The 10,329-nt window shown below is 54.9% G+C and overlaps 1 protein-coding gene across 3 annotated transcripts; it reads left to right on the top strand.

Annotated features, from left to right (window-relative positions):
• The first annotated feature begins 3,490 nt into the window (after positions 1-3,490).
• Positions 3,491-9,804, top strand: FOSB (FosB proto-oncogene, AP-1 transcription factor subunit). 3 transcript variants are annotated; one of them, XM_017644980.3, is made up of 5 exons: positions 3,495-4,197; positions 6,111-6,431; positions 6,678-6,785; positions 7,783-7,938; positions 8,079-8,217. In XM_017644980.3, the coding sequence occupies exons 1-5, from the start codon at positions 4,072-4,074 to the stop codon at positions 8,079-8,081; spliced, it is 714 nt and encodes a 237-aa protein (XP_017500469.3). In that variant the 5' UTR covers positions 3,495-4,071; the 3' UTR covers positions 8,082-8,217. The 3 variants fall into 3 exon arrangements, with proteins under 3 accessions (XP_036861388.2, XP_017500469.3, XP_017500467.3); XM_037005493.2 differs by having other exon boundaries at positions 3,491-4,197; positions 6,228-6,431; positions 7,783-9,804; XM_017644978.3 differs by having other exon boundaries at positions 3,496-4,197; positions 7,783-9,804.
• Positions 9,805-10,329: the final 525 nt, after the last annotated feature.

Here is a 10,329-nt window from a genome sequence, read left to right as displayed (position 1 = left end):
ACCATCCAGTATTGGGCACTGAGGAGCCAGCAGTTACAACCAGCCTGGCAGCCTGGCAACTATCCTCTCATGCCTCAGAAACACTCGCAGAACTGTCTCTTGGAGCTAAAATCTTGGCCTCATCCAGGGACTTGCTGGAAATGCAAAAGACTGCACCAGACCTGCTGCATAACCAGATTCCCCAGGTGATTCATGATCACATTAACAGCTGGGAAGCATCGGTCTCAGGCTTCACCTCCCTGTGCCTCAGTTTCCTTCTCTGTACAATGGGGATAACAACAGAGCCTACACTGGGGGCTGCTGTGGTGTCAAGGCACTGAGCACAGCTTGCTAAGCATTTGCTCTCAGCGTCCTCCTCCTCCTCCTCCTCACTTTTATATTAAATTTAAGAGCCCCAAAAGAATTTCAGAGCCTGCTGACATCCAACCTTCTTACTTGGGGAAATGAGCCCCACGCCATGCTCTGTGGGCAAGGTGTGTATGTCTGTGTGTGCTTTTGAGTGAGACTCTGTGTGTGTGTGTGTGTGTGTGTGTGTGTGTGTGTGTGTGTGTGTGTGTGTGTGTGTGTCTCCAGGACCAACTTTTCCTGTAGGCACAGAGGTCATGCTACTAGGACCTATGGTAATTTTAGGGGCCCACAAAAATTTTTAACTTATTTAAAATTAAAAGACATAACTGAACTTCTAGGTAAAAGAAAAAGTTTTAATACAAAATATTATTTGTCTTAATACCAATGCAGTTGTGAAATAGAATTTTAAAAATATCTGTATGGAGGGAGAGGCCCACAAAGACAAGAATGCCCAGGGCTCATGAGAGTAAGGCAGTCTGTGTGTCTTTGCTGCTGGGTGATGTCTCTAGGAGGGCCTTTGTCTGCAAAGGTCAGGATGGCTTTCTTTTAATAACAAAGTAAGTCCCTACAATGTGCCAGGCATGTTCTAAGAGCTTTACTGATACACTGTGTAATCCTCCCAGTAGCCTCATGAGCTAGCTGCTATTCCTGTCCTCCTTTGCCAGGTAAGGAAACAGGCTCCAGACATCACTAGCTCAAGTTCACCCCTTTACTAAGTAGCAGGGCCAAGTATGTAAGCCCAGGATGCCTAGATTCTGGGTCTGCCTGTCGCAGGCGAATAACTCGACAAACATAATTCATTTAATGATCATTAAAAGCACAGGCTCTATAGTCCACATGCTGCATTTGTATCCCAGCTCTGTCACAAATTCGCTGTGTGACTCTAGGCAAGTGACTTCACCTCTCTGGGCCTCCGTTTCCTTGCCTGTAAAACACTAGTTCCTACCTCATAGGAGTGTTGTGAGCATTAAATAATATGAGTGCTCAGGAAGAATTAGCTTTTGTTATCATTGTGTAAAAGGCATCCATGTGAATCTGTAGTGAAGGTGTGTCATGTGTTGATGGTCATGTGATGGTGTGCGTGGGTGTGTGTGTGAGGCTGTTTTTGTCTGTGGCCCTGTATGTTGCTGCTTGTGGATGAATGAATGACCAAGTGTGACCCTCTGAGCAGAAGCTGGTGGCTGTGTGGATATATGGGCACCTGTGTTGGGGCATGGAGGTCTTTGGGCAGCCAGGTAGGTATCTGTGTGTCTCCTTTATTCCATGGAGTGAGGGGGCACTCCCTGTCTGATGCTGGGGCCTAGTCACCTCCCTGCTGGTGGTTGCTGTGTCATCTCCCAGTCCCTGTCCCTACTTCCAGACTGATGGCAGACAGAGGGGGCGTGAGGGAACAAGGTGGAGGGCAGGCTTGAGGCTAGGCTTTTGTCTGGAAACCTCAACCTGCCTGTATTGCCCCCAGTTCCCTCCAGCCTTCCACATCTCCCTACTCCCTCCCTGCTATTGGGGCAGGGAATCAAGACTCTCCCAGGAATCAGGAACCGCCCACCTACTCCTGCTTAGCCTCGACCCACTATGTGATCCAGAGCCAGGGCCTCCCTATCTGTGGGCCTCAACAGTTACAAAGTGCTTCTCCCTCTATGTCCTACGCTGGGCCAGCCTCTGTACTGGGAGGAAAGTACTGAGATCTCTGACATTTGTGAAGGAGCTAGTTGGACCCTTCCCAGTGCATGCTTAAGAGTTGGGGGCTATAGCAACTGAAATACCCGAAGTAGACTCTCAAACCCCATTTCCTAACTGGCCAGCCTCAGGTAAGCAGCTTTACCCCTCTAGCCTGGGTTACAATAGTGTATACTGTGAGTAGACAGGGGTGGGTCTGCAAGGCTTATAGCTCCCAGGAATGGAAGCTGCTACCAGGTTTTTCAGGGAGTGTCACTGAACTAGGACTTTCAGAAATCAGGAAGAGAGTAGGAGCTCTGGAGTTTCACAATCCTGGGTTTGCATTTTTTGCAATGGGGCCTTGGCAGGGCACTTAACCTCTCCAAGTATCTTTCTCCTCTTTCATAAAATGAAGTTTCGTCCCTTAACCTTTAAGAGCTGTTGTAAGGATTACACACCGTATATTGAAAGGCTTAGTTCAGGAGCTGGTGCTTGGTAACTTAAAATACATGACACCAATTATTATTATTGTTGTTGTTGTTAATTATCTCCACCACCACACACACCCTTTCTGTCTACAGGCAGGACTTTAAAGCGGGAAGAAGTTGCTGACACCATCAGTAGGGACACTTCACCCTGTTTCGTTCCCCATTCCCTCGAAACCTCATACCTAAAAGCGCCGGACTGCGAGGCCAGCACACACATCCAATACGCACACACGTCCTTTGTCCAGCTCGGAAAACAGAAGCTAAAGCTCAGAGAGGGAAACATTTCCCGAGTTCGCACAGCGAGTCAGGGCAGAAGTTGCGAAGAACCTCGGGACTCCACCCCCACCTCCACTTTCACCTGGGGCGTCGGAGTCTCTCTCACCCTGCTCGGGACTCAATTTCCCCGCCTACGTGAACACCACACTAGCCAGGGTCTCCTTTTGGAGTTCTGGCCTTCCTCTCGAGTGGGGGCGCTGCACCACCGAGAGAATTGGGAGGGGCTGCCAAAGGTGAGGGGAACCCGCTTACTGGGGTCTTCCCATTCCAAGCCCTACCCGGGACCTTCCCGGGGTTAGTCTAATAGCCTATTAATACCAGCCCCTGGGACGGCGCAGCACTGCGCAGGCGCCGGTGGGTTCCGCAGGCGCGCAGGGTGCGCGCGCAAGCGAGCGAGGGATTCCCTCTGACGTAATTGCTAGGATACCAAACAAACACTCCGCCGCGCCGGCCGAGCTCCTTATATGGCTAATTGCGTCACAGGAACTCCGGGGAGGCGGGGCCGGGATCTCCTCCCGCCGAGAGCTCCGGGGGGGAACGCAGCCCCTGAGACCCCCAGGGCTGCTAGAGTGATGCAGGTGACCAGATCGAGGGTAGGGTAGACCTCTTGCAGGAGGGCGCGGGGCTGGGTACCGCAGGGCGGGAGATTTTGGGAAGTTTGTGAAGCGCGGGACGGGTGACGTAAGCAGAGGGGCCGGTCCGGGCATATAAATACAGGCTGGCGGTTCTGGGCTTCATTCATAAGACTGAGAGCTACTGCCGCGGCAGGGACACGCGGAGCTGGGACTTGGATTCCTGATTGTTATGGTTCTTCTTGGGGGTTGTGGAATTGTTTATTATTTTTTTTCGGAAAGAAAGTTCTGGGAAGTATTCTTCTAGATAATTCTACATTTTATTAAGGAGGACCGACTTACTTTTTTCATCTTCTTTATCACTCTCCTTCCTCCGTGGGACCCGCCGGACGAGTGGAGAAAGACCGCACCCGAAGCAGATTCTGTACATCAGGACCACGCTTTCGCCTCTGGGGGAGAGATCCCCCACGTCCCTGGGTCCTACTGAAGCCTGGACTTTCAGGAGGCACAGCGGCATCTTGTGGGGACCAGGGCACAACAGAGGAATTGCACAGAAACTTTGCCATTGTTGGAGCTGGACGCTGCTCTCACCCCGAGTTTCCTCGGAGAGAGCGCTTTGGGGACGCGCTAAGCCTCACCTCGGACTCGCACCTTCCTTTCTCCACCCGGCCATAGCCTTGGCTTCCCGGCGACCTCAGCGTGGTCACAGGGGCCCCCCTGTGCCCAGGGAAATGTTTCAAGCTTTTCCCGGAGACTACGACTCCGGCTCCCGGTGCAGCTCCTCACCCTCCGCCGAGTCTCAGTATCTGTCTTCGGTGGACTCCTTCGGCAGTCCACCTACCGCCGCCGCCTCCCAGGTAAGTTCTAGAGAGTTGGGGTGCTGCTCTGTGGGTTTTAATATTTTAAGTCAAGGGTGGAGCCAACAAGCCTCACATTCCCAAAGAAAGACGCGTCAAAACCCAGGTTCTGAGAGGGAATAGGCTCACTGCACACTTTGCAAACTGCAAAGTTGGGAGTCGTTTGCAGTTGGTTGTGTGCGTGGAGCTAAGGGAGAGAACACAGAGGGATAAGTTTGGGGGTGGGGAGAATGAGCGGGCAAGTGCAACGTGTATGCGGTAGCAGGGCTGAGAACTTTTAACCGGCTCCGGGACTGTTCCCGACTTGGTCCCCATAATGAAGCTAGCGCTTAGGCAGGTAAGGGAAATCCCGGGGAAGCTTCCTGTAGCTTGGAAGAAGCTAATTCCCTTTTCCTCCTCCAAACGAGCGCCTACTCCAGCGTCCGGCTGCGCTCGATCCTGTGGGAAAGCGGGCCTCGAACTCTAGGTTGGAGGCACTGCCTCCACCTCCTGCGCGGAGACGTAACGGGGGACCCGTGCGTAACGGCTGACGCGCTGGAATCCTCCGTCTGACGCGGGGCACGCACGGCGCGCGGCGCCCCCTTCGTCCGCCCCGCCCCTGACGTCCCGGGAGCGTTCTATTTTGGAACGCCGGGGCCACGTTGCTAAGGGAGGGGGCAGTCCGGCGTTCCTATTGGTCGTCGAGGTGTGGGCTTTGGCCAATCAAGTTTCTCTTCCTATTTGTAGGGCGCAATTCCCTCCCCCTCCTGGTCCCCGGAACTCATGGTTCCTCGGGTCTTTAGCGACAGAGCGAGGGGATTCCTGTCGCCACAGGAGCGACCCTCTGCAACCCCATGGGTCTGTGAGGACCTTTCGGCGATCCGTTCCCTCCGCTCTCAGGGGCCGAGGGTGTCTATTTGTGTGCTGGGGTTTCTTCGGGAGACATGGTGACCATCACCCCCTTCTCCAGGCATACGCAGACACACCCCCACTCCACCTGCTCCGGACACGCAGTCCCTCCGGAGTGTCCGAAGACAGAGCTAGAACCGCTAACCCTAGAGAAACCAGCCAGGTGGTCTCCAGGAACCCCGCCCCCTCTGGGCTTCCAGGACGCTGATTGGCCGGCCAGCCAGCCCATCCCTCACCACGCCCCCTGAGAGAGTAGTTAAGCTTTCCAAGCAGTTCCAGCGTTCCATTTGAGGGTGGGGGGAGATGAGCGCTCCCCGGCCTCGGGGCCTCAGGACGTACGCTATTCCCACTCCGCGGCAGTCTGAGAGAGCCTGAGTTGTCCCTTTTCTCTACCTGTCCGTCCACCCTAACATGTCACTCGTCAGTCTCTGTGGAGAGACAATTACTCGAAACGTTTGTTTTAAACTCCTAGGCCCGTCCCCAACACCCTTCAAACTGGCAGCCTCTACCCCTGCACGGGGGTCTCACGGACCCTCCAATTCACTCATCCCCTCGCTCAGAGGGGTGTGTGTATGTGTGTGAGTGTAGAGGGAGGCTTGGCCCAAGGCCTCTCCCTCTCCCTCCCCTTGCCTCTGGGGTGGGGGTGGGGTGTTGTGGCTGTGTGTGTGGCTGTGACTCCGTCCCGGGGGTTCTGTCACCCGGCTGTGTCCAGCCTCCTCCCCACCCCCCCACACCTAAGAGTCACCAACCCGGGGTGTGATTCACCACCCGCTGGAACTGTGCAACCTTTCCCCGAAGAAGAAGGAGGAGGTAGAAGCCAGTTGAGCAGAAATCCTCTCATTAACCACTGCGTCACGGTGTAGTGGAAGGGTGGGTGTTGTGGCTTTTTGCCTGTGACACACATATCCACACCTGCTCACCCTGTGCTCACTCACGGGGTCGGTGTGTGCATGTGTGTTGGGTGTGTGTGTGTCGGTTTCTCTGTTTGTGTGTCTACGCCTGTGTGTGTATGTGTCACCCCGTAGGAGTGCGCCGGTCTCGGGGAAATGCCCGGTTCCTTCGTGCCCACGGTCACCGCGATCACAACCAGCCAGGACCTCCAGTGGCTCGTGCAACCCACCCTCATCTCTTCCATGGCCCAGTCCCAGGGGCAGCCACTGGCCTCCCAGCCCCCAGCCATCGACCCCTACGACATGCCGGGAACCAGTTACTCCACGCCAGGCATTAGTGGCTACAGCAGTGGCGGAGCTAGTGGCAGTGGTGGGCCTTCCACAAGCGGAACCACCAGTGGACCTGGGCCTGCCCGCCCAGCCCGAGCCCGGCCTAGGAGACCCCGAGAAGAGACGGTGAGTAAGGGGCATCAGAACTAGGTCTGGTGGGAGGAAGGGGGAGAGGCAGGAACTTTCTCATTATTGGAGTGAGGGACCACTAGGGCTTTAGTGCTGCAGAAACCCTATCATCCTTGCCACACTCAGTGAGGACTAGAGGAGCCTTTTCTGGCTCCTGGGGGTCTGGAAGAAGAAGAGGTTTGGGATGGATGGAGGAGGTGCACCATGTCCCCAGACCTCATGGCCACTATCTCCTATACTCAGCTTACCCCGGAGGAGGAGGAGAAGAGAAGGGTTCGCCGGGAACGAAACAAACTGGCAGCAGCTAAGTGTAGGAACCGTCGGAGGGAGCTGACTGACCGACTCCAGGCGGTAAGGATGGTCCCTGGGGTGGAGAAAGGGTACCCTGAAGGGGGTTCTCTCCCCATCTTCGGTGCCCCCCCCACACCCCCACCACCTGTGCCCTCATCCTGAGCTGAGAACCAGAGGTTCCTCATAGGGAACTTGGTACAGGTGTGGCCAGACCGAGTAACCCTGTGCACACACAGACCCTCACATACTCCTGCCCTGGCTAACACCCCCCACCACCACACACACACACATACACACCACTCCCCTGGCCTTCACTTCTCCTGAGGGCACAGATGAGGGACCTTTAAGAGAAACAAGCTCCAGTCCTTTCTCCCTTTGGGGTTTGGCCAAGTAACAACCCATTTTTGACTCAGTTTCTCCCCCTCTTCAACCCCTCATCAAATCTCCCAGGTTCCTTCTAACTTTAACATTCTGGAGCTTCTGTACATGAAATATGTTTACCCTCTATCAATTCCCAGCCACCCATAGTGCTCAGACTGTGGGCTGGTGGCATCCATCAAGGCCCCTCTGTTTTTCTGCTCTACCTCAGTCTGAGAGTTTCCTACTTTGTGCTTGCAGGATGACCTGCTGCCCCTAGAGGAAATCGGGGAAATCCTGTGCTTTCCTGTGCTATGTGGTGTCTTCCCTGAGAGACAAGGGGGGAAGGGTAACAGGAGAATAGGTGGCATTAAAAACAAAAGTTGTTCATTCATTTAACAAACCTCTGAGTGCTTTCTGCAACCAGAGACTTCCATGTGCACCTAGCCACTTACCAACCATCCACTGCACAGATGGGGAAACTGAGGCCTCTAGAAGGCAAAAATCTTGCCTCAAGTCCCATAGCACACCAAGACTCCATCTGAGGGGGTCTTACTTCTCAGTCTGGAGCTTGCTTCCAGCCCTGGGCCTCAGGGACAAGATTAGGAGAGACAGTTTCAGCCCTAACCCACCTTCTCCAGTTGCTCACGGCCTGTTCTTTTTCCTCCCCCTCTTCCATGACCTGGCTTCGGGGCCTCAGGAGACAGATCAGCTGGAGGAAGAAAAGGCGGAGCTGGAGTCGGAGATTGCTGAGCTCCAAAAGGAGAAGGAGCGCCTGGAGTTTGTGCTGGTGGCCCACAAACCGGGCTGCAAGATCCCCTACGAAGAGGGGCCCGGGCCGGGCCCGCTGGCGGAGGTGAGAGATTTGCCGGGGTCAGCATCCACTAAGGAAGATGGTTTCAGCTGGCTGCTGCCGCCCCCGCCACCACCGCCCCTGCCCTTCCAGACCAGCCAAGACGCACACCCCAACCTGACAGCTTCTCTCTTTACACACAGTGAAGTTCAAGTCCTCGGCGACCCCTTCCCCGTTGTTAACCCTTCGTACACTTCCTCGTTTGTCCTCACCTGCCCGGAGGTCTCCGCGTTCGCCGGCGCCCAACGCACCAGCGGCAGTGACCAGCCTTCCGACCCCCTGAACTCGCCCTCCCTTCTTGCTCTGTGAACTCTCTAGACACAAAACAAACAAACACACAAGGGAGAGAGATTTGGAAGAGGAGGAGGAGGAGAGAGGGGAAGAGACATAGCGGGTGTGTGGCCTCCCTGCCTCTTCTGTTTGACCCTCTGCGCCGCTGCCATCAGACAGGAGGACATCCTTGTGTTTTGTGCCGCCTCTTGTTTCTGTGGCCCGGCGAGGCCAGAAAGCTGGTGACTTTGGGGGCAGGGAGTGGGGAGGGGATGGATGCCCCAGCTGCCTGTTCAACCCAACCTCTGGTGACGGGTGGGTGGGGGGATGATGCCCACCCTTGGGCTGGAGGGACAGGGCTGCTGGCAGTGGGCCGTGGGGTGGGCTAGAGTCCTCTCCAGAGAGGCCCAACAAGGAAATGCCACAGACACCCCCCACCCCCCGCAACAATGCCTCCCACACCCACCCTTCGGTGGTTCTCCCCGCGCCCCCCGCCCCTCGCCGCCCGACCTTAGCTTATTTATCCAACATTTCCATGTGGTCAGACCCTACTCTGAATTGAGCCCCCTTTTAGAGGGAAATTGATGCCCTCTATGATAATCTTCCCCCAACCCAGACTTAGTCTGAAATGTGAACCTCCCTCCCTGACCTTCCGGCCGCTCCCTCCCAGCAAAACTGACTCGGATCTGCATTCCTCGCCTCCTGAGGACTCCCCCCACCCCTTCAGCCCCAGCCCTCTTTTCTGATTACAGTGTTATGCATTCCAAGCCTCCCCCTCCTTCAGCCTCCCTCCTGGCCTTCCTCGTTGGGCCTCTCTGATTCAGGCAGCAGGGGGCGTTATAATGCCCGCCCTGCTGGAGCGCTTTATACTGTGAAATGAGTTGGTCAGATTTGGGGGTGGCGGGGAGCCCGGTAGGACAAAACACTTCCGGAGGGATTGTGCCCCCACTCCTCAAAGCCTTTCCTTGGTCTCCCCTGCCCCGATTCCTCCTCCTTCCTCCCGTCGACAGTGAGTTAGACTGAAGGGGGTGACAGAATTAAGAGGGGTGACAGTTACCCACTCGAGTGGCCTCTTTCCTCAGGACCCCTAGTCCCAAGCCCTGGCCTTTTTTTTTTAAGGCCTCTCACTCTATCCCGGCCTAGGACGCCAACTTCTCCCTCCCCTTGGCACCTCCAAATCCTTTCTAGAAAGGAAGCAAGGGGAGGTTGCCAAGGGTCTCCACATTTTTCCGGAGAAGATTTTAAGGCTGAGGCTTTGACCCCCAACCCCCAATGTTTTCGGACTGGCAAACTCGAAGAGGCTGGGCTCTCGAGATTCCGGCTTCCCTGCCCCTCACCCCCCAGCCCCAAATCTCGGTTTCGGCTCCCTCATCCCGCCTTTCCTTTGTGCTTCACCTCGTGAGAAGTTTATCATGAGGCAAATTGATATTTTTTAACTTCGGGTGGGCCACGCTGCCCTCCGTGCTGCATGGAGAACATTCCACGTGCCCCAACCCGCGCCTCTGCCCATAACCCAGGCCTTCCTGTAGCTATTTATCCCCTTCCTGGTTTCCGAAAGGCACTTATATCTATTATGTATAAATAAATATATTATATATGGGTGTGTGTGTGTGTGTGTGTGTGCGCGCGCGTGAGTGTGTGCGCACTTCTGCAACCTCGGCCTAGGTCACTTGGCCCCCAAAGCTGTGCCGTTGAATTGGAAACACTGCTTCTGGAAACTCTGAGTTGGCCGGTTTCTGGCTGTTTCTAGCCGTCTCTCTTCTGGACCCCTCTGGTTGTTTCTGGCACTCTCTGTCTGTCTCTGTCCTGAGTGTCTCTCCCCTTATTCCATCTTTCCTCTGCCTGTTTTTATCTGACCATTTCCATCTGTTTCCTTCCTGACTGTCCCTGACCCTCCAGCTGTCTTCTGACTCTGGGTTCACTGGGGACATGAGATTTTATTTTTGTGAGTAAGCTTGAAGGATCATAGATTTTTAAAATCTGTGTCTTTGAAGATTGTGGCTGTGAGTGTGAGACTGTGAGCAGGGCCTGCCCCTGCCGACCACAATTTATTGAAGCGCCAATCCCCCACCCTATGCTGTATTTGTGATTCCCTTTTTGTATTTTGCACCTGACCCTGGGGGG

Source organism: Manis javanica, chromosome 17 (assembly GCF_040802235.1).
Source record: "Manis javanica isolate MJ-LG chromosome 17, MJ_LKY, whole genome shotgun sequence".
Classification (NCBI taxonomy): domain Eukaryota; kingdom Metazoa; phylum Chordata; class Mammalia; order Pholidota; family Manidae; genus Manis; species Manis javanica.
This window is presented reverse-complemented; position numbering and strand designations above follow the sequence as displayed.